Source organism: Zalophus californianus, chromosome 2 (assembly GCF_009762305.2).
Source record: "Zalophus californianus isolate mZalCal1 chromosome 2, mZalCal1.pri.v2, whole genome shotgun sequence".
Taxonomy (NCBI): domain Eukaryota; kingdom Metazoa; phylum Chordata; class Mammalia; order Carnivora; family Otariidae; genus Zalophus; species Zalophus californianus.
Window position 1 is genome coordinate 163,234,162 of NC_045596.1, and position 24,522 is coordinate 163,258,683.

General features: G+C 45.5%; 1 protein-coding gene across 12 annotated transcripts in view; it reads right to left on the reverse strand.

Annotated features, from left to right (window-relative positions):
* CSGALNACT1 (chondroitin sulfate N-acetylgalactosaminyltransferase 1) overlaps positions 1 to 24,522 on the reverse strand; it is a 337,597-nt gene that overhangs the window by 96,291 nt on the left and 216,784 nt on the right. For 9 of the 12 annotated variants that reach the window (XM_027598297.1, XM_027598294.2, XM_035726078.1 and 6 more), the window contains one exon: positions 3,937 to 4,861. In XM_027598297.1, coding sequence (XP_027454098.1) covers positions 3,937 to 4,564 — 628 coding nt within the window. In that variant the 5' untranslated portion in view covers positions 4,565 to 4,861. Of the gene's footprint in view, positions 1 to 3,936; positions 4,862 to 13,781; positions 14,003 to 24,522 lie in introns of those variants that run through there. The other 3 variants (XM_027598296.1, XM_027598299.1, XM_027598300.1) reach the window with 2 other exon arrangements.

Genomic DNA, 24,522 nt, shown 5'->3' on the forward strand with positions numbered 1-24,522 from the left:
TGGGTTGCTACCTAGTTTGTAGGGCTCCGTGCAAAACGAAAACATAAGGTCCCATTTCAAAATTATTAAGAATTTCAAACTCTTCTACGACTGCAGAGTGTTTACTCTAGCATGGGGCTCTTCCACTTGTCCTGGTGGAGGGCTGGAGTCCTGCCCACTGGCCGAATCCCAAGCTGGGCCACCTTCTCTCCCAGCATCACCACAGGGAGCATTCCCTCTTCAAAGTGTAGCCTCAAACCATTTATGCTCACTTAAGCCTTTTATCTCTGATTTCAGAATAAAAAGTGCTTCTCCCTCCTTAAAGGACATTAAGGCATCAGCAAACAAAGGCGGAGATCTGAGGTAGGAAGTGGGGCAGAAGGGACAGGGACCCCAATACCCTGTGGGCCTACTCAGAACTTAGAAGTGAGCCAACGAGGTTGCTCCAGCGCACAGTAGGTGAGAGACGGTCAGAAGGGCTGTCCTGAGCTCGAATGCCCTCATTGCCCTGAAGATGCTGGCCGAGAACCAAGGCCCAACTCAGGACCTGAAGTCCTTCTTCTTTCCCACCTGCCAACACCTCTCCCCACAACCCGAAACAGGTTAGACCCACCCACTGTGCAGAATCCCCCTCCCACGCCCACCCCAGCTCTCCCCTATTTCTGCACCATGATCCCCAGAAATGGCCAGAATTGCATCCGAACGCCTGCCTTCCCTTTTCTACCCCCAGTCACAAAGTTGCTGACAAAGAAGCCTATCACCGAAATGCGTGCTGAGCAAAGAGCCCGCTTCCTGTCCTCACCGTCCCAAGCCCCTTGCTCTCAATGTACCCAGGACCTGGAAATGGATTTGACTTGTCCAAAACAGCTTTAGCAAAGGGGTCACAGGGTGCCCCTTAGAGGTCACAGTGAGACACAAACAATGGAAATCAAAAACTCTATCTTCACTCCTTGCCTTAGCCTTCTTTCCCAGAAAGCACGGGGTGTTGGTCATTGAGCACAGAAGGTCAGTATTTATGGTAGAAAAGCGACTAAGGTTTTATAATGATTTCCATGCCCCTGGCTTTAAATGCATCTCAGGCTGCCCTCAAAGCCTCACTTTCTCGTGGATCATGGTTTGGCTCCCCCCCGCCCCCAAACCCACTCTGTTAGTATCTGACCCACTCGGGCCACCACTAAGCTGCAGAAGCTGGAGGAGGGCAGCAGAGGTGCAACCCCATGGAGAGAGTAGACACAAACGCCTCGGGCAGATTCATATTCTCAGATGCTTGGATTGTAAAAGGGGAATGGTTTGGAAGGCTAAATTGTTTTATGGAACCATGTCAAATTTATGTCCAAGAGTCTACTGAAAAATAGGAAAACAAAGCTAGAAGTTATGCCACTCAGAGTTAAATACTGAAGGAATAGTTAAACCACAAACATAAAGATTTTCTGTTCGCTTGAGGAGATAAACATTTAGGCATCCTAAGGCACAGGATTTGATCACATTTTTCTACTTTAACTTCTTTTCCCAGATAGTTGTTAAAAAAAAAAAAAATCATGCTCTTATGTAAGAAGCCAACGGAAAAATCAATGCCAACAAAACACGGAGGAAAGGGAAGAGGGAGCCACATACCGTTCCCTCTGTTTCAGAGACAGAAAATAATTATATCAATATAGGTAACAGATCATCATCAGTGTGGCGTTCTTCCTCTGCAAGCTTCACACCACCCCAGGAAGTGGCGACAGTCAGTCCACACCTGATAAAATACCTGAATTCCTCCTTTTATAGAGGAAGATCCCAAAGGGCTGGTGGCATGTCCTGGTCACCCAGCAGAGTGGGTGGCAGACTACTCTTCAGGGACAGTCCACTTGGCAAAGCTAAAAAGAAAAGAAGTGAAGCCGTGCTTTGCGTTTTGCAGAGGGTTGGGGTGGGTAGAGACTGGGGGGACATTAAGTCAAGTCTGTAAGGACAGATGAGGAAACCGAGTCTCAATGGGGCTTAAGGGTCTTGGTCAAAGTCACACAGCTCCCCGTGCTCATGTCATCGTGCCACCTGCCTCACAGTCAGCTTTAAGCTTTGCATAACTATTGTCATCTGGAAGCATTCCATGTGCTTTTATTATTATTTCTTGAAACAAAGAATCCCCATACTCGTTCTGGGTTCTGCAGATCTGTTGTCATCTTAGGTAAGTAGCTGACTAGACTTTCACTGAATCTGGAAGACACGTGTGGATGGATCTGCCTTCCAACAGAGGCTGTGTGCCACACACAGAAGCAACACTGGGAAGCTAGGAGAACGGCATCTCTGACAGAAAGTCAGCCATATCTCAGAGCAAAGAAACTCAGGCATCAAAGGCCTGTGTCACTGCTGAGTGAGAACAGGCCTTGTGTATTAAGATACTGTATGCAGAAAAGTAGACAGAGGTTTCAAATATGAATGCAGATGAAAAGTCACAAGGGCAAACATTTCAAATTGCAGGCACTGATGTGTAATCAAGTTCTTTTGAAACTGCTTTGTGTGGGGGCAGCTCCTGTAGCATATCCAGGGTGAGTGGCAACCAGGATTCGTTTTTTAAGGATGTTTAATGGCTTTCCCTGGGGGTCAGCTAGTAAGGTACTATATGCAGAAAGGTTTCATAAACTCCAAAGCACGATAAAATGTGATGCCACAACATCATGATATTTCGAACTCTTACTAACCATGTTGCTTATACTTGCTAGCTGCCAAATGTGCCAGGCATCTTTAATACCTCATATAAATGAGGAACAACAACAACAAAAAAATCCTGACAACCAAAAGCTTGATCTTGTAAAAGATTTCTTTACCTGGCTAGAGGTATATGAAAAATAATTCTCTACCAAAATTGCACAGATGTATGGTTCACATATAAAGTGGAAAAAAATCATAAGATGGGGAAGTGTCCAAAGAGAAGAAGCATAAATAGCAGCAACGGGCTTTTCGATATGACTAAAGAGAGTCCGTCTTGCCTGTAGGCTGATGAGAGGGTGGTTATATAACCGAAGTTGGGAGCAGGGTGACAAGGATGCAGCCACACGTCTGGGAAGTCGAAGTAGATTCTCTCCAGAAACAGGCGGAAGAGCTGGCTGACCTTGAAAGTTAATTCCTCTCCCAAATTATTAGTTGATTTTTGCCCCAGTAACAAGGGAAAGCTGGTAAGAAGATATTAATGAATCTTCCAAGAAATGAGACAAGGCTGCTTTCTTCTAAAATTAGACACAAACACAGACTAATAGTAGGCTGCTCTGTGCCCATGAAAAAAGCTGAGCCGTTCATCTCACTAGTGTTCATACGCTCTGGTGGTCTGTACAATATAACCTAGTGGTTAAGGATGTGGACTCTGGAATCAGACTTCCCAGGTTCAAATCCTGGCTCTGTCACTTGCTAACTGAGCAACCTTAGGTCATGTACTTAATTAACCTAAACCTCGGTTTCCTCATCCTCCTAATAGGGTCATTAAGGAGAAAAAGAGAATCAGTAAGTATAAAGTTCCTCTCGAAGAGTGTCCGGCAAATGGTAAGTGCTGTAGACCACATGTTTGCAATCACTCTCCTGTTCATGGGCCTGATAACAAGGCCCGATCTCTAGGAGAAGGCCCCAGGGAAGAGATCCATTAAAACTGCCTATCATCCTCGATTTGAGTTTCAATGTTTTTTGTTTATGTTTTGCTTTATTTTATTTCTTTTTTTAATGAAAGCAAGAACTTCTGCCTTCCTCTGCCAGGGAGCAATGAACCCTGTCCCCTCAGTAAGTGTGATTTTCATGAGAAAGTAAGTAGAATGGATATTTCTGAGAAATAAAAATCCATGCTATATACCCTTGCTGTCGCTCACATGACACTTTCTACCAGCCATGCCCAAAGCCAGCTGCCAGCCTGTTGCAACTGTGACCTGCCTGGGTGCCTGGACCCAGCTGCCCTTCCTTCCGCCTTCCACCCCAATTCACAAACTTGCCAACCTTCTATGAAATCCGAGGCCGAGTACTGGCGCTGATTTGGGCTGCCCTCCACAGGGCTGTTCAGGGTCTCCAAGGCCGACTCGACAGCTTCTACCAACTCATCCCGCTTGTCCTTCCTCACGGGTTTCTCTTCGGGGTGGCGAGTCAGGCCAGTCTCCAGCTGGTACACCTTCTGCAGCGTGAAACTATCGAAAGGCACGGCGGCGTACTCCGTGGCCAGCTTGACGCCAGCGTGCACCTCTGCCTTGTCCACCTGGGAGCGCAGGAAGGCCAGCAGGTCCGCCTGGGTTTTCTCCGGGGGCCCCTGCTCCAGCCCCAGGCCCGCAGCGTCGCTGGGGTGATACTGCGCGGCCTTGAGCCGCTCGCTCCTCTCCTGCAGCTCCTGCTTGAGCTGCGCGATCTGCCTCTTGAGGCTGCCTATGTAGTCGCGGTGCTGCTCCTCCCACTCCTGCAGCGCCGCCTGGAAGCCCTCCTTCCCCGTAGGGCCGCTGGCCCTGGGCAGCCCCAGCTGCTCCTCGTCACCTTTTGGAGTGCAGGCCAACATGTAGAGGACAGAGATGGCGCAGCAGAGGAACACGAGCAAAACCACCACCCGGGAGACCCACGCAAGCAGCCCCCGGCGGAGCATCCTCACTCAGCAGTCAGCCATGCGTCCACACCCGGCCACATTCCAGAAGGCCAGGGCCCCACGGCAGGGCTTCCCTGGACTAGACCGCAAGGAGCACGTGTCTGGGGCCCCCCAGGCTGCTTTCATCCATTTCTTTCTACAATGGCTCTGGTCCCTTGAAGTCGACCACCACGTGGAGCAGTTTTCCTACTTGGAAAGGATGATCTAGGCAGGAGCAACCAGTTCGGTGAAACTTCCAAGCATTCACATTCATTCTCATCACAGCCTCCAGATGTGCAGCAGACCACAAGCAAGGACCTGGGAAGAGATCAAACAGCAATACCACTTAATCGAGACGATAATACCCTTACGTTGACCGTGGCAACCAATATTCAATAGGCGTCCCATGAGGCTTACAGAAAATGCTTATGACAGGGGATTAAATACCATTACATGTTTCTAAATCAGAATACCAATACGCATGTACACAGCCGTGCTCAGAAAATAAAAAGGATGCAGGAAAAAGATTCAAAAGAAATACGGCAAAATGTGAATTTTAATGGTGATTTTCCTGCTTCTCTACACTTTTCTCTATCTTATAAATTTTTCCACAAGGGCACATATTATGGTTAGATGGTATAGATGGTTAGAAGGGAAAAAGCAAAACTTTAATGAAACTGAAGCTGTGGGAAGGGACTTCTCCAGCCAGGGCCTGCCCAGCAGTGGTAGATGTGGAAGGTGAGGCCTACCTGCACTCACCTGTGTGCACTCACTCAGGGCAGGGCTGAGAGCTGACTCAGACTGGTCTTCAAATTTCTTTTTTTTTTTTTAAGATTTTATTTATTTATTTGAGAGAGAGAGAGCACATGAGAGGGGGGAGGGTCAGAGGGCAAAGCAGACTCCCTGCTGAGCAGGGAGCCCAAAGCGGGACTCGATCCACGGACTCCAGGATCATGACCTGAGCCGAAGGCAGTCGCTTAACAAGCTGAGCCATCCAGGCACCCCAGGTCTTCAAATTTCTGATGAGAAGTGGGGGAAGCCTCTGGAGCTTGAAATATGTAAATAGTAAATGTGGATGATAACATAATAAGACAGAGTCCTGGGACAGTTGCTGCAGCTAACTCTCCAACTCTGCTTGCAGACCGGGGATGATGAGTTTACCACAGAAAGGGATGGGGCTGGGAGAACAGAGACCAGAAATACTTGTCTTGTCAGGACTCAAAGCCCAGGCACGTCTCTGCTCCAGCCTCTAGAAGGAGTTTTGTGTCCTGACTGATCATCAGGAATACCCGGACAGATCTCAGAGCCTTTCATTCAAATCCGTGCTCGGCACCTCAACTCCAAACCCCTTGTAACACCAGAGAAGCCAACCTAACCTGCCTCCTTCACTTGCCCCACGCTCCCCTCCTTCCTCCTCCACCCATTACGGACACCTCAGAGAACACTCCTTCAGTATTCTCCCTTCCCCCTCAATCCCCTTTCCTTGTCTCCCCCCTACCCTTCTGAGCCAGAAAACAGAAAGAAATAACAATAAATGGAAAATAAAGCAAATAAAATTTCTTGCTTAGGGAGATTTTTTATAAAATCTTCCTAGCTGCATCTTTGTTTATATAACTTCTCTTAAAAGCAAGCTCCCTGAGGATACCATGTCCTGACCATTTTATAAAAATCTGACATTTTAAATAATTCCCACAATAACTAAATTATTCTTTACAGAGTCTTCATCCAACCCAGAAAATCCAGATTCTGGGTCAATGATCATCTCATTTACTGGTGGTCTGTCCCATTTACTGACTGGAAGAGGACTCCTGTCAATTAGCAACTTCAGGACCTCTAGGAGAAGAAAGAGGTGCTCCTTCTAGCATTCTCTCTATGCTGAAAATATAATCAACCATAATGGGCTCATTGACTTTATCTGATATGCACCTGCTATGTCTAATGCGCACAGAGAAAGATCCTCTTCTATTACCCTGGTGATGTAGCTCTTACAGATACCATTATATTACCAAAATAGTTTATTTCTCAATTTTCCTTAAAAATTCAATTCCAATATTCCCCTTGGCCCAAGGAGTCTCTCTGCTATAATTTAGAACAATACACAATTATTAGCACTAAGTTTAAAGTGCATGTTTAGCTCTGGAAGCCTGTTCTGTCTGATGAAAATCTTGGGATTTGTATAATTACTATAATTCTGTGATTAAAAACATCTCAGCTTTGGTATTCAGGCACCTTGCTGTTTTTAATGAAATCTCTCAGATGAACTCATTATATCCAAGTATTAAATTACCAGTGAAAACATGTTATCACGTTATTCTACCATTTTAAAGACTTTTACTTTAAATGGGTTGTCATTAAAGGCAAAATAAGCAAATCAAAAAACAAAAATGGAACATTCAACATTACTTACTGTGCCACAGAAACAAAGGGTGCAATCTAATTGTTAAATTTGGAATAATTGTTATATTTGCATAATAAATTGAAATCATGTTGTTTAATGAAGCAATATATTAAAGCTATGGATGGCTAAAAAAATTTAGAACTGTACAGTAATGATTTTGTTCTGTTCCATAAGTCTCTTCAACATCTAGCCCAGCTTTTGCAATTCACTAGTATAAATTTCAAAGTTACTTGATATTCCATTCTTCGGGATGTAAAAGGAGAAAAAAAAACAGATCTTAGGAAGAAATGACTCTTTACAAGAAATAAGAAAAAGCCATAAAAATTATAGCCAAAGAAGCAGTGATGGATTTCTCCTTTTAAAAGTCAGCAGCAGATAATATGCATCAGAAACAAAGTTCTACATTCTTTAACAGACAGAATGTTTTCTAACTATTCTAGCAATCTAATCTGTAAGCAAAACCATAACTGGCTAAACTGTGGAGGCTAGGAGTATGTGCTTCCTAAAGTCAGGCGGCCTATCTTTTGGCTTCTTGCTTCTACGGAGACTTTAGGGTTTTCATTTGGCAGCATAGAACATCATTCTTAAAGCACATGTCCACAATAGCCAAACTATGGAAAGAGTTAAGATGTCCATCGACAGATGAATGGATAAAGAAAATGTGGTATATATATACAATGGAATGTTATGCAGCCATCAAAAAACCCCCGAAATCTTGCCATTTGCAATGACGTGGATGGAACTAGACGGTATTATGCTAAGCGAAATAAGTCAATCAGAGAAAGACATGTATCATATGATGTCACTGATACGAGGAATTCTTAATCTCAGGAAACAAACTGAGGGTTGCTGGAGTGGTGAGGGTGGGAGGGATGGGGTGGCTGGGTGGTGGACCCTGGGGAGGGTATGTGCTATGGCGAGCGCTGTGAATTGTATAAGACTGTTGAATGACAGACCTGTACCTCTGAAACAAATAATACATTATATGTTAAAAATGAACATAGTAGGAAGGAAAAAATGAAGGGGGGGAAATCGGAGGGGGAGACAAACCATGAGAGACTATGGACTCTGAGAAACAAACTGAGGGTTCTAGAGGGGAGGGGGGTGGGGGGATGGGTTAACCCAGTGATGGGTATTAAAGAGGGCATGTACTGCACTGGATGGAGCATGGAGCACTGGATGTTATACACAAACAATGAATCATGGAACACTATATCAAAAACTAATGATGTAATATATGGTGATTAACATAACATAATAAAATTAAATTAAAAAAAAAAAAGAGCACGTGTTACTTCACCAGTCAGGAAAGAACACCTCAATGAGATGTAACCAGACCAAACATCGAGCGAAACCTATAGGGAAACCAGACCAAACGCAGGGCTAAAAGACACCGTGCAATCTCTCCCTATATCCGCAGAAGTGCTGGGAGAAGTAAGAGTTAACATTTACCATGTGTTTACAGACTTACAGATGGAAAGCACCATGTAATTACCAAAGACTACTACAAGCTGGAGGTGACAGTGAAAATACAGCTTTATGTGGTCACAGCAGCACAGTGCTACTATTTTAAAAAACTTAGACAAGGCACCCAGATTTTAGACTAGTTCAGTCTTTGGGGGTGGTTGGGAACAGGGAAGGAGTGGAGAGCAAGCTGGAGCCCTGTCAATAACCAATTTTAGAACCTTTGGGAGAAGAGAGATGCATATTCCTATTTTTTAATAGAAAATCCTTGTGTTCATCAGATTTCTTGCCACTTACAATTTAATTTTTAAAAATTTTTTTAAAGATTTTTATTCTCTTAAGTAATCTCTATACCCAACATGGGGCTTGAACTCACACCCCAACATCAAGAGTCACATGCTCTACCAACTGAGCCAACCAGGCGCTCCTCTTGCCACTTATATTTCTAAATGTCCATCCTTACTAATTGCTTTCCTCAATACTTTCCTGTCCTTGGCCAACTCCCAAGGATGGCTCTGTGACACATCTTGTCCCAAACACTGGGTTTATTGATTAGAATGGAGGGACTATCCAAAGCACAATGGTTCTGCTACCATTCTTGCAATCTCTGGGCAACAAAAACCACAGGGTATAGGCTTCTTCATAGTCTACTATCAAGGCAAGACAATGTTGAAGAGCAATGCTTTCTAGCATCCACCCAAGTCTGAGCCCACATAAAGCAAGGTTAGCCTCCAAACTCTCAGAATGGAAAAGCATTCTCAGTGCAGACTGGTGTTCCATCATCCATGGGCCAGGATAACCCTAAGAACATTTTCCCTAGGGTCTCTAGGTAGGGGATTGTTTAAGGAATCTACAGCACTTTCTGAACACGTAAGGTAGAGAATCTGAAAGACACAGTGGGCCTCTGCCAAGGGGTCCAGCAATGGATGGGTTTCTCAGACTCTAGGTGCAAGTTGTCTGACAGCTCTGACATCCTGCTGGGAGCAGGAAGCATCCAGAACATCACCCAGCTCTCCAAATGACCAAGCAGTGACCCAACAGTGAGTCAGAATCACAGTATACTCCATCTAGGATACTGTTACCACACTTAAAACAAATAGTTATTAAGCACCCACGATGTTGAATGTACTCCTGTAAGAAATTACAGGAGAAGATGAACCAAGCACAAATTCCAGTATCTGCACATTTATAAGCTTATAGTTCAAATGACTATAATATAAGCCTCCTATAGGCAAACACCATTAAAACAGATATAAAGTGTTAATGCTTACCAAACGTACGTGGAAGACAGGGGTGTTGAGACATATAAATAAATACATTTTAAAATGACAAAAGCTTAAAATAAATGGTAGAAATCAACAACAGTTGTTAAGATAAGATAGACAAGTGGCTCTGGGCATCATTTCATCTGTGAGTGGATGCTCTTAGAGGGTAAAACCAAGCCAAGCCTAAGTCTGGTTCAGAGTCCAACATTTTACCCCAAATGGGGACAGTGGAGGTTAGAAATTCTATGACGAGGACAGAAGTACCTATCCTAAGAAGTGGAAGGATGGGCGTGGGCACTTCACTCTACAGATCCCAGGGAACATTTGGGTCATGAGAGCTGTGTGCTATGACGAGAGCCTGCCAAGATGTGTCTATTAACGGCCACAAGATGCTCATAAGTCACCAAGGATTCCAGGACACCCATGGATGCAATGCTGTCAGGGTCAGCAGCAGGCAGAAAGGACAGTGGCTTCACAGTGAGACCAGGTCAGGCAGTTCCACACACTACGATGACAGGCCTTGTGAGCGACAGAGGAAACCATTCAAGGGGCGGCAGTAAATTCTACAAGACATCTCCACCCCGTGTGCAGGCACAGCCAAGAGGGCTGACGGGGGAAGAAAACAGGCAGGGTCTCCTGGGCCAGGGAGGGGGAGGCCAAAGCCCCGGCACGGCCATGCGAGTCTACTCCACTCTGGCCCGTAGAGTCAGCTCTTTGATGCCAAGGCCACAGGCTAACCTTCAGTCAAAGGATTAGCTGTACTAACAGAACATAAATGGAGGTTCTATCTCTTGGATAAATACAGCATCCTGGACGTGTGTGGAAAAGGCATCATGCAAGAATTCTTATTCAAAGAGCTTCCAAATGCTCTCAAAAATGTATATGTAATGTAAATGCATGTAACACTGTAAACTTCACTCAAACACGTGGCTTCCTTTAGAATTCCGTCCATCCACCTTGGACTGACTCTCCCATGCAAGGAGCTTCCAATCTGACCCTCAACATTGTCTCCTGTGGGCTTTCATCCCGCCGTGTGTTTGCCTCCCACACTGTCCTGGGGGTTTGAGATGAGTGGTCGATCACATAGGGCAGAAGTGGAGTGCATTTCTTCAAAATTCAACAGAAAACAGATAAAAAGCCATCATGAGAGCTGAAAAACCCTGAAGCTCACAGTGCCTACTCCCAGTGCATTCTGTTTACGGATTTTCCCAAGGTTTTTCCATCTGCCTTCTCTTAAAGGAAATGAGTATATACAGCCAACTCCTGCAACTGCTTTGTTGAGTCCACAATCATCTGCCTCTTGTGCACAGTTCGTTTAGGGTTGAGGCACTTGCAAAGAAGTGAAAACGGCCCGAAAATGAGCATAAGAGCTCATAATCTCCCTAAACCACATCCACCTGGAAGCGTTAGAGCTGGGGTTCCCAGGTGTCACAGCGCTTTCTGGAACGCAGGTTTCTTTTTCCCCGTGAGTCTTTAGTCAGCATCTTCTCTAGTGCCAAATGCTTTATCCTCGGGTATGTTCCTGACAGAGAATGAAGAGCTGAAGCAAGGAGGGAAGCGGAGCAGTATCACCACCTAAAAATGAAGAGGTGCTGCAGCCGAGTCCCAGATCCCATGGGCTTCCAAGCGAAGTCGACAGTCAAACACCCAGAGTGGAGTCGAACGGGCTATGAGGAGTCTGAAGTATTCCTCCCTGACCTCATCCAGCCCTGATACCAGCCCCCTGGCCTGGGCCCAAGGCTCTGCCCTCACACAGAGAGGGGGCTACGCGGGCTGTGGCCTCATCATGTCAGCAGTTTTGCTGCTTTCCTCCCCCGACCTTGGGCCTCACGGTCAGCCGTCTCCAAACTTATCAAACATGATAGCACATTCCAGGTGATAAGTAACTTTTGACATATAGATGATAGAGAAGTATGTAAATTTACTCACTTATAAGTTACATACACGTTTTACAGCATTGTTGTATTATGTATTCACAAAACAGCACTCTTAAAATAATGCAGGAGAACATTTTTTGTTTGTTTGTTTTCTCACTCTGATGAACCTTCCTGGGCACCCCCAGGGACCTTTGCTTCAGGGGGTTACTGACCTCCTGACTGTGCTTCGTTTCCATGGCCCCCAGTCAACAGCGAATTCCACAGCCCAGGGCGCCTGCCTTGCTGTCCCCTACTCAGAGTGACCTGCGTGCCTCTGGACCACACTGACTCAGTCCCAGGGTGTCCAACACCTGCCGCCAGGCCACGTCCCCAGACCGCTGCCAGGAACGCACTCCCCTCCCTTCCTAGAGGACTCAGACTCAGCTGGTCTGTTCTGTGAGGTCCTCCCTATAACCTGGCTCTGAGAGCATATTCTCCAGGGACCAGCACAGAGCAGCCCAAAGGAACAGGGCTGACTACCTGTTGGTTGAATACTTCTTAGATGAGAGGTACCTTTCCATCCCCCCAACTCCACACTGGTCTCCTGAAAGAATCATTCCGATTCCCTTTTCCCTACCTCAAAGCAGGAAAAAAGAAATGTGGTAGAAGAAATTGGGGTCTGCTTGTCAGAAAGTAAAGATACAGAGATTAATCACAACCACACAAGCCAAAAAGTCAGGAAACAGGTCTAAACTGTTTCTGCTATTCTCTCTTGCTTTAATTTTGGTTTTTAATTTGCTGGTGAAACTTCAAAGGGAAGAACTGATAGAGGGGGGCTTCCTTAATATGCAGAGATTTACTGTTCTCCCCCCACCCTCGCCCTCCCTCACTACCTCCAACCTTGTTTCAAGAAGGGTCCTAGGGGATCAGCCAGCACAGGGGGCAGTCATGGAGCCTACAGAGGGAAAAGAGAGAAGCGTCCTGGCACAAGAAGGCATTACTCAAGGGACTTAGAGTAAGTCTAATAAGGAAACTTTTCCCAGCAGGAAAGTGTCTCCGGCACATATGAAGGGCTGAGTCTGCTGCCAAAACACTGCAGACAGACCTGCCTAGTCTCCGTCTCCCCCTCAGTCCTGCGGGGCTCTCTGCGGCTGGTGGAGCCGCCCAGCCCCACCAAATGAGAACCCCGTGAAACCAGGCTTCCAGAACTCATTGCTCATAATTACAACCACTTACTGAGCATTTACTTCGGGCCAGACATCACACTAAGCACTTTATAAACATTATCTCATTTAATCCTCAAAACAATCTTATGAGCTAAGTCTTATTATCCCCCATTAAACACAAGGAAACCGAGGCTTAGAGCAGTGAAGTCATTTGCCCAAGGTGCACAGGGGCAAGCAGCCAAGCCTGGTTTCAAACCCAGCTTCGTCTGATGCTAACACCCTGCTCTTACCCACTGGGCTATCCTGTTCAGCACCCTCAATGATCCTGGACTGCTTGCTGAGACCCGTTCCTCATTCTGCAACCATCATGTCTGATTTGTCTTGCTTCTGAACTCAAAATGAACCTTCCTATTTATGAGCTTGTCCAGCCCCTCAGATGTGCAGTAAACAGTAAACACTGTTTCTGTGCAATTTTTTACCTCCCCCATTTAGCTGGGTTTTGCATTTCCACAACGCTTACCAGCTCCGCAAACTCACACTACCCCTAGAAATAATGCCAGTCCCAGCCATGGCCAGTGGGAGCGTTGCCGTGGCCCCGCGGCTGGGGCCGGGAAAGAAGACGTCGGCAACACGACAGCCAGTGCTTCTGAGCAGACGCCAAGAGCTTATACCCACCTATCGGGTTGAAGACAGCTCCACCAAAAAGCACCCTAGTTAAGTCGAATTTTTAATCAACTGAGAGATGTCCTTCTTTGAAAGGAGCAAAAGAGAACATCTCTCTGATGGTTAAGATGCTGGCTGGAATCACTACGGAACTCTTTCCTGCCAAACACTGATTTCTCACTTCTTTCCTCCAAAGCATGGCAAAAGGAGATGCCCAGGCAATGGCCATTCACCGTGTGTCAACGAATACCCTCATGTGTAGGCCAAAGTCAGCCCCGGCATCCGTGCAGATTCAGGCAAAGGCACCCCTCCCCCCCCCAGAGACCACATTCCCAAGGTCACACAGCACAGCTTCCAGGGAAACGCACACTGTTAATTAACAAGGAGGGGACTAATTAAGAGTGAGCAATGCTCACAGCCAAGTACCTTCTAGCTCAGTCATAAGCACAGAGCCCTGAGCAGATGCCAGAGTTGCTGAGTGGTAGCTATCAGCTCCGAGGTGAGGTCAGAGGCGTGAATCACGGCACACGATGCCACGGAGGCTGAGGAGGCTCCAGGATGAGATGAGCCACACGTTAGTTAGAATGAGGGCAGCACAGAGAGGGAAAGTGGACTTCTCTCCTTTCTGATAACATGATCCATGCCCCCTATTAGCAGACAGGAGAAGGAAGAAGAGGATGAGAAATAAGGTTTAATGGGGCACCTGCGTGGCGCAGTCGGTTAAGCACCCGACCCTTGGTTTTGGCTCAGGTCATGATCTCAGAATCGTGGGATCAAGCCCCGTGTGGAGTTCCACGCTGAGGGTGGAGCCTGCTTAAGATTCTCTCTCCCCCTCCCCCTTTTGCCCCTCCCCCTTTTGCCCCTCCCCTCACTCACAAATAAATAAAATCTTTTTAAAAATGTTTAACAAATGCCTCTACCATGTACTGCCCAATGGCTTTAAAACATTTATAGACACAGAGCTCCCAGGTAAGATAAAAGTGTTCACCTGGGTCGTCTGTTCAGGCAGCCCTGGGAAGGGAGGGGGTGCCACTGAGGACCGCCGGAGAATCACTAGGCCTCATGCATTACTTGCTGTCTTACCTAAACGAATGTGAGTCATTGATCCCTGTTCTCTGAGATGAGGAAACTGGGATTTGGGGAGGCCAGTGACCTTTCCACGCAGCTAGCGGGCCTCCACATCCCCAAAAACCACCACAGTCACCTACTTCCATCAGCCTGATGCTGCCAGGCATAGACAGAGCTATGCAACGTGTGGAATTAGAGAAAACCAGCAATGGGAGGCAATGCCCACAAACAGGGCCACAGAGAAAGAGCCAGAAGCTGAGAATACACACGGTGGGGAAAGCCCTAGAAACAGGACAAAACAGGCCTCCAAAGAGGAGCAGTCCATAGATACCAGTCTCTCGAAGTGCAAAATGGCACTCTGATCTGAAGGTCAGAGTTGGGGGACCTCTGTCCCCCTTCTGCATCTTGGGCTTCCCTAAGGTGGGACTCCCTGCTTGAGTGTGCAAAAAGCGATGACCGAGGAGCCTGTTCTCTCTGGCATATGTAGTCTTTTCATGACTAGAGTGTGCTGCCTTCTCCCAGGGCTGTCTTTCTTCCCCCTCCTCCCCGGGCCTGGGCATCAGTCAGCAAGATGCTGTGCGTGAGTCTCGGTGGCCTCCCGTCTCATGAAAGAAGGGCGTGAGCACTGCCGCTCTCCGCCCCCATCAGACGCTGGAAGGAACCATCACTGGAAACATCCTGCATCAAAGCGGTGCTGACAGCCACTCTCAAGAGTTATTTGACATGTTCTGCTGGCATGTTTGGGGTAAGAAGGGTTAAGAAGATAACTGCTACTTTCAGTCAAGATGAAATAAACAGCCTACCACCTTTCAGTTCTCCTCTTTCCTCCCCACCTACAGGGAAGACAGCAGCACACAAATGAGGGGCTTTCTTTTAGTAAGTGGTTATTATATAACAGGACTAGAGAAAGCACGTATTGTGCAGAATTATTTTAGAAACCCCACGAAGCTAGATCAGCAAAGCCTTCTCTCTTTATGCCATCTATCTCGATCTGGAAATAGAACCAGTAATAGAGAAAAAATTAACAGGAAGATGTCCAATATTACATAAATGTAAGACATATTATTATTTTTCACAAAAATAAAACCTCGCACTGACTGCAAGGAGATTCTGTTCCGGCCCACTGCGCCCATGAGCACCTCTTCCAGGTTTCCCTACCCCTTCTTCAGCGCCCACTCCCAATACCCCACCCAAGCCTATCCTGTAGTCAACTGTCCCTGCTAGAGGGTTAACTGATTATTAAGGTACTCGCTATAAGTATTTCCAGACATTGCTCCTATCAAGAAATTTATCCACCAGAGACACTGTCCTATTTCTACATAAGCTAAATAGCACAGAGTACTTACTTAATCCAAGTTTGTCATACAGTTTAATACTATGTAACATTCACGAACATGTTCTCTGTGTCACTCTTAACATAGTCCAGCCTCTTTCTGTAAACTTTTGCCTTTCCATGATCCCACTCTATCTGCATCTTCCTCCAGCTTCTCTGATGTCTCCTATGATGCAGGTTCTATTAATATCATACCCATTTTGCAGATAAGGACATTTAGGCAGAGGTCAGTCATTTGCCTGAGTCATCTGGCAATGAAACAACAGAACTGGGCTTTTCATCCAGGCAATATGTCTCCGTCGTCTGTGCTCTTGATCACTATGCTACAAGGCTTCTCTATAGCTTGCTACATGCTCAACGGAGGAGTGTTCATAGTAACGGGGAAGAGCAGAAAGAAGGCTGATGTGGGAATGCACGATGCACAGTGCTGGACGGTAAGGAGGCAGGAGAGGAGCTCGGAAAGGGTTTATAGCAAAGAGCCAGGTGTAGAAGAGAGCTCTCACCGGAACCTGACCACGCTGATATCCTGATCTCGCACTTCTGGCTTCTGGAACTGTGAGGAATCAGTGTTTGTTAGTTACACCACTAGTCGATGGTACTTTAAAATAGCAGCCTGCACAGACTACAACCAGCCCTTATATCATGACAGGAGATTTAAACTTTATTCTACAGGTGATGATCAGCCATTTAAGTTTTTAGATAAGAGAGGCACATGATCAGAACTGAATCCTAGCAAATGGGCAGGGCTGAGCCTGGCTGGAGACGGAAAGACCACCGTTAGAGAGAGGCCAGGTAAGAAGCCACCCACCACCTCGGTATTCCAACGAAGGCACGTGGAAGCAGCAGCACGAAATATGGGGGGAGGGTGGATTCAAGAAGGTTTTCTTGGGTACCACCTCCAAGATGTGGATGCCAATCAGACAAGAGGGAGAAAGAAAGTGTCCGCCAAGAACAAGGCCTAGTATTTAGCTTGTGTGACTCATACGATGGGGCTACCACTGAAAAAGCCAACACACAAGAGATTTAGCAGAAAGACAAGCTTGGTTTTGGATGTGGTGGACGTCGCACAACCCAGGGAATGTCAGGTAGAGGGGGAGGCCTCTATTAGGAGGCCCCCACCCGCATTCTTTGAATTATCTGCACGGGCAAGGGCCTGCTCTGCCAATTCCTGCACCTCGATAAGACTTCACATTTCTATTTGTTTTAACTCTCGAAGCACCACCTCGTGTCCCCTTCTATCCTATCAGTACAGCTCAGTGGCTGAGAGGACAGGTTCTAGGGTGCAGACTATTCAGTCCTACAGTTGCTTGGCTTCCCTCAGCCTTAGTTTCCCAAGCACAGGAGCACAGAGAGGGCCTCGGGTCCTTCTGAGAGGAAACAAGATCGTGCATGTGAAGCACTGGGCACAAAGCTCACATGCGAGCCAAAGTGAGGCGCAAGCCCCCACATACAAGCCTGACACTGATGCCATTTCACGGCTCAGAAAAGTCAACCAAGGAGGAACAGCTGAAGTTTATACACATTTACGGGCTCCACACTCCCGGTCTCTTGCCTCTGAACGACACTCCCAAAAGTTCAAATCAAAGTAATTCTCTCACATCCCTATCGTCCCCGTAAAGCCCAGTTTAAAAAAAAAAAAAAAAAAAAAATGAAAGAAAGAAAGGAAAGGAAAAGAAAAAGAAATCTGTAATGAATCTGAAAAGTTCTCCCCAAACTGCCATTTACACCAAGTGGTACAGAGGGAGTTTTAAAAGGCAATCGCATTGAAAGGCTTAGCTCAGTCTCTGGGCAGAGTGGAAGCGCACAGGGGCGGTTTTCTTGAGCTTCTTCAACGTCCTTTGGGCCTCAAGATGATATAGTTCAGAGCTATGGACATGAGCGCAAGCTGCAAGCAAACTTTACTGACCAGAGAACTGACTGCCCAGACCCTGGGCACAACTCAGCTGTCAGACCTGCTGAGTCACTATTAAAGGGACTGTTTGGGAGAAATCTCAGAACTTCCTAGGATACTTTTGAAATGCAGTTTTCCGGTAGCTCCAAATGATATGAGACAATACACTAGTGTTCTGATTTCACCTGCTGGTACTAGAGATATTCCTGGGGTTCAAAAGAAAACTTCAAACAACAATGAAAGCTGCTTCCCAAAATAAGGCTTCACAACGTCTCTGGTGAGAAGAGTCCCCGGGTTCCCTCTTCTGACTGTACATCATTATCCTGATACATAACAGCCCTCAGTTCAAAGCTGCCCAAGATGGGCAACAGGCATAAAATACCTCTTTCCTGAAAGATAAATTGGAATATTATCCTTTTGATGACTTACGTGAATCTGCAACAGTTGCTACAATTTCTACAACTGCACTACATAATGTCAAAGGAGCAAAACATACACAGTTTGTCCCAGGCTACAGTGACCTACAATGCATTAGGCGCCTAGGGGAGATGAGCCGCAGCTCTGAACACACCACACTCTCAGTCCACACCCACCCTGCTTTACCAGAAAGGGATATGGGACTCTCGTAAGAAGCAAACACTCCATTATATCATGAACACAGAAAATAATTTTTCTGAAATTCTGCACTGATGTGCCAATTATTATGAATTTTATCCACTCATTCATCAAGTATGTATAGAATGTTTACTGTGTGAAAAGGACCATGTCAACTATGGTAGGGGCTAAAGAGGAGAGTCAATTGTCCTCACAAGGGTAATGGTCCCCTGGGAGGGATACTAGGGGACTGCGATCAATCATTAGTAATAGAAACAAAATGCTGCTGTAGTTCAGAGCAGAGAACGACTGCTCTGGTTGGAAGGACCAGAGAACTTTCAGATGAACTTTTCAAGGTATTATTTATTGGGTAGAAATGGGGACACTGGGGAGAGTTTTGGTCTGATTGTGTTTCTTAGTGTTCAACCCTTTTTCATATGCCCTGGGGCAAGGTGAAAAGAAATGCAGTGGGCATTGTGTATTCATCCTTGTTTATTTATTTATTTTTTTTATATAGCTCCTTCTATCTAGAAAGCAGAGTTGGAATTTTTTTCTTGGCACCAAGCTAATGGGTCTCGAGATTGATATAAGTGCAATTATTCTGTGGAATAGTGAGTCTAAGGAGGGTTCAGCTTTTAATGAACATTGCTTTATCTCTATTAAAAGCCTATAATGAGGTAAGACTTTTAAGGACTTTCCTCAGCTACCATGGACTAGCACTGTTGCTTGCTGATGCCTGGCAGATATTTATTTCCATCTGCTGGCTCCATGATACAACACAACGAAGGGTACCTTTGTCATACGTTCTACAGCCTCAGCTTAAGAATCAGACAGAAAGGGGCACCTCGGTGGCTCAGTCGGTTAAGCATCTGCCTCCAGCTCAGGTCACGATCCTAGAGTTCTGGGATCGAGCCCCGGCTCAGTGGGGAGTCTGCTTCTCCCTCTCCCTCTGCTGCTCCCCCTGCTTGTGCGCTCTCGCTGTCTCATCAAATAAATAAATAAAATCTTTAAAAAAAAAAAAGGTATCAGACAAAAGAAGCAGAAGAGAAAACATGGACACGGTCTCCACTGCAGACACGTGTAAAGTGGCACACCAGCTCTGAGAACTGATGAGAAGTGACCACGGAAATCCACCAATAGTGTAGAACACAGACTGACCACATCATCAGACTCAATTCGGAAAAGCAAGCATGTCCCTCAGCATGGAACTTTTGTGTTCTTTGTCCAATTTATTTGCCAGGGCAGAAGTCTTCTTCCAGGGCACACAATCCTCATTGCAAAGGTGATGAAAAATAATGTCAATTTTCTTTAAACAAATGTGAAACTGCTTTGCAGAGTACAAACAGAAATACTCACAATGGGTGGTATCCTTACTGCTTTTATCTTCATTATGACTGGCGCTAAGAACCTGCAGACATTTCAAAGGAATATTGCTTGAGAAAACCAAATTAGGAGGTGATAATCGGAAAAATAAATCCTTGGTTACATAGGAATTACAATTCAATCAAGTCTGTTCTCAGATCATTGGCACCTGCCTCTCTCCCCCAGCTCCCTGCTTCCCCTGCCCTTCCCCCTCAGCAGAGTCCCTTGCACCCAGTGCTCGTCTCTTACCCAGCACCAGGTGTGTTCTGAGGGGCCTTCCCTGCAGAGCCCTGCCTGGACAACCCCACTCAGCCTTCCCTCTCCTCTGAGAGAGGAGGGGCAGATGGAAGAGACTGCTCAGTGTGCGGTACAGCTCTAAAAGATGAGCTGAGGCCACCAAAGCCTTGCTCAGAAAGCCGTAGTAAAAGACTCAGAAGAAAGCTGCCACCAGCCTGGAGCACGGCAGCCAGCCCTGACAGCGTAGCTGAGTCACAGGAACACCTCGAGCCACAGGTCGACAACTTAAGAAATTTGTCAGTACCAACTGGGTGGGAACAGAGGCATCTCCTCTCTGCTGTCAGCTGAGGGATTCCTGGCAGGGCCCACTAAAGCCACCTGAGGTCGAATCCCACCTCCCACGCACGGGTCCCCTGAAATCCCAGGGCCCCAGTGGAAGGACATGGGACTGAGAAGGTTTCCATCCCAGACGCTTGCATGCCCTTCATAGAAGGGTAGGACAGCCATTTTGCAATGGCCCTTAACTTAAAATTACAGATAAATTTATGATTTACAGATAAAAATTACAGATAAAATGAAAAATGCTTACTTGACTGATAATGATATTACTTAAACTATTAGGAGTCCTAATCTACGATACAATCAGAAATGAAAGTAAACCATTTGCTGAAAATATCATGTAATTTAATAAGAAAATGTTGTGTACTTTACAAACTTCAATCTAAATACTACTTTTCTGGGGTGCCTGGGTGGCTCAGTCGTTAAGCATCTGCCTTCGGCTCAGGTCATGATCCCGGGGTCCTGGGATCGAGCCCCGCATCGGGCTCCCCGCTCAGCGGGAAGCCTGCTTCTCCCTCTCCCACTCCCCCTGCTTGTGTTCCCTCTCTCACTGTCTCTCTCTGTCAAATAAATACTTAAAAATAAATAAATACATACATACATACATACTACTTTTCTGGAATATATCTCGAGTAAAGTAAAATATAACCAGATTAAAAAATACTTGGCTTACTCTTTTCAATACTAAAATTACCAAAGCTCTGGTCATTCTGGGTCTAGACAAAATGTTAACAAAGTCTTCAGACAACAAGTAGCTTAACAAACATTTACTGAACACTCATTAAGTGCCAAGTCTAGTTTAAGGTATTAGACATCTAGTTCTATCTATCAATATAGATAGATCGGTATCTACCCATATATCTATAGATACATAGACAGAAGATCAAAGTATGGATGTATCTATGTACAGATGAGTAAGATGAGCTCCTGGCCTCAAGGAGTTTAAGGTATAGTGAAGGAGACAGACACATGAACAGATAAATCAATGAACTAATTGCTGTATAGAGAAGCAAAAGGTAAGGAGAGATCAACATAGAGCAGGAGCATTCAATCCAACCTAGAGGGTTCCAAAAAGGCTTTCTGCGAGAGATGACACTTGAGGTAGGCCTTGAAAGAAGAGTGTAGCAAGGCAGACAAAGAATGAAAGAGCATTCCGGGCAGAAATAACCAAATGGCAGAGCTTGGAGGCATGAGGCAACATGGTGCATATAGACCATGCAGGTGGATCAGGGTGGCTGGAATGTGGGGTGAAGCTGTAGGGTCAGGCTATGGAGACCTGGGACATTGAATTTAGGGAGGAGATTATGAATTTTGCCTGAGTCATGTGAAGTTGCAGTGCTCTGAAACATCCAGGTAGAGATGGAGAATAACATATGAGAGAGGAAGTCTAGCCTGGAGATACAGATTGGGGTCATTGGGAAAAAATGGGTCATCAAACCCTGAGAGTGGATGAGACAACTTAGGGAAAGTACAGAGCAAGAAGCACATCTGGTTCTGAGTCTGTAGAAACTCTGACTCTGAAAGGCCTCCAACTCCATCCTGTTGTGAACGGGAGAGAGAGGCCCTGCGTGGGTCAGCCTGAGCACGACCAGAGGTACCCATGACTGAGGAGATAAGTCTGCTATCCTGGGTCCAATATCAGGAAGCCCATTTTCACCACATATCCAAACTATGTTCTTCAAATTAACCTTATAACCAAGCTGATACTTTGGTCTCCCTCTGCCTGAATTCGATTTCTCAACTTGTTCAGAACTGAGAAAGAAAAAAAAAAAAAGAAAGAAAGCAATCCCCTGATGATCAGAAGCTGCCTGACACACCTAGCAAGGCCATGTATTCTCCTACTAGACATAAACCATCTCAAAGAATACCAGCCTCAGACAAGGTTACTCTGAGACCATAATGAAAGAAACAAAATAAGTCTACTTCATCATTTTGTCCAATCACAAAAACAAAGTCAATGTGTCACCCACAAAATATCTAACATCCCTTTCTCAGCCAAAATGATTGATGGCTACTTCTTTACCAGTTATATGTTATCTTTATTCTAGTCTCTCAATAGATAATATTCATTGAGACACCTAATCAGAGAATTACTCCTGCTCTCTGACAACATCTATTCTGGAGTAAATCTTCCCTTCTTCAGACTCTCTTGCAAATTATCCAACTAAAACCCAAATCCACAGAATAGGTTCTCTCTACCATCCTTTTACTGAGACCCCAAGATTCTCCATAGCGTGTGTTCTCAATTGCTGCAACAAGTAATAAACCCAGCGTGTTCAAATACTGCGTTCCTGATGGTCCTTGGCTGGAGGATATTGACAAAACTCAGATGAGGAAGATAAATACATTGATACCTTAAGACCCCACAAACACCAAGGTCCTAAGAGTAGTTACCTTGTATGAGTGGGGAGCGGTATAGAGCCTTTGGAAGCTCTATAAGGAAGTAAGTGTTAATGTTGTTAAAATGTTATTTCTTAAACTCGGAGAGTATATGGGGTTATTATACTCTTAATAAAATCTTTCAGTTTGAGAATTTTAACAATATTCTTTTAAGAAGGATACAATATCAACAATGTCAGATGCTGCTGAGAAATCAGGTAAACTGAGAACTGAAAAAAACACCACTGAACTGAACCACATGCAGATCACTGGTAACTCAGTGGAAAACTCGTCTAGTGGACTGATGGGTACAAATGACACAGGAGAGTGGATTAAAGAGTAGGAAGGAAATAGAGACAATTAATACAGGAACTTTTTCAAGAAGTTTGGTTGCACAGAAGAATAAGAAGGCAAGCGATAGCTGGAAAGGTATGTGACAGGGAGAAGCCCACGATATCCGCGTGAGCAATGAGGCCTCTGGGTCTCAGCTCAAGACAGGTAGCAAGTGGGTGGGAGCTGAATCCTGAAGAGGACCCTGTTTCCCTCTGCTTTGTTTCACTTTAGGATTTGGGCTCTGATTAACACTTAATTGACCATCACCACAAGCCCCCTTCCCCATTACAGAGTGTAAGTATGAAGAACAGGAGTGAATGAAAAGATGGTAAGCGGAAATGGTGCTGATGCACTGAACCCCTTTTCCTTCATTAACATAGATAACTAATAGACTTTGCATGGATTTGTTCAGTCTCTACACTTATAAATCATAATGGCAATGCATCAAATTTACTATAATTCAGATACAAAATTCCTTCCAAAAAATTGTGGAACCACTAGCGAAGCAGAAAAAGGCAACTGTCCACGAAGTTTGCAGGACTTTACATCTCACCTTGAAGACAGTCTGAGAAGGGGATGGGGGAAAATAAGAGTCACACAAAATGAGTGAGAGGAGCAGTTCTGTCCAACACAAACACTGCACTGCAATCGGGCACCTACGAAGCTACTGCGTCCGGTGTGGCTAGACCGAGCCTGCCGTGCTCTTCTCTGCCACTCCCCATAGCAACGTGCTGCACGCAACCCGTTCACGCCTGAACTTGAGCTCTGCTCTGGGTTCGGTGACCTGGTAGAGCCGCCACTTCCTACTAAATGAAATGAAAAACCTGACACTGATTCCACAGAGCCGGAAACTGGGGACAGACAAAGTTGTTTTCTAAATCCTCCTGACATGCTACTAAGAGATCAGATATCTATCATCCTTATTTTAGCGATGAAAAAACTTAAATCCCCAAAGCACAAGCTTTCTAGATGAATGTAAAATAATTACTTAATCAACCTGTCAGAATGTTCACTCCTATCGGCACATAATTAAGAAAGGAAATGGATGTCACATGGAATAGATAATAATTTCTCCAGGCTGATCAGACATACACCGGACTAGTGAAGAAACTCCAGAAAGCACTGCTCCGCCCGACGCAGATACACAGCTTTGAGTGGATCACTCCATTTATTTAAGATCTCTTATCTGGGAAAATTCTAGGGTTGGACTAGATAATTTCTGACGTCCCGTGTGGTTCTCAGTCAAAAGTTATGATTCAGTGCCATCTCCACATTCCCTTCCTAGCACAGCGCACCAACTAAATAACCCTGGCAAACCACGGACCTTCTCTAAATTTCTCAAGTGTGAAATGCTGGTAAAACCTTACTCACCTTCCAGCAGTTGGTGGGAACACCTCACCTCTTCAGAGTGTAGCCAAGGTGAGATTTTATGTCAACTATGACTTCTTTGGAAGAAGAGAACTTTATTTTCTACAACTGAATTTAACTTTGCTTTCATGCCCCAAGTCTGCATGGAGCAGCCTGCCCATCCTATCCTGTTCAGGTGTGCTCAGTGCAATCCAGTGATTCTTCTCAGTCAGATTCGAGGGTTTCTGCGTCAGGCACTGTCTAGTACAGAGCTCAATCCCTTT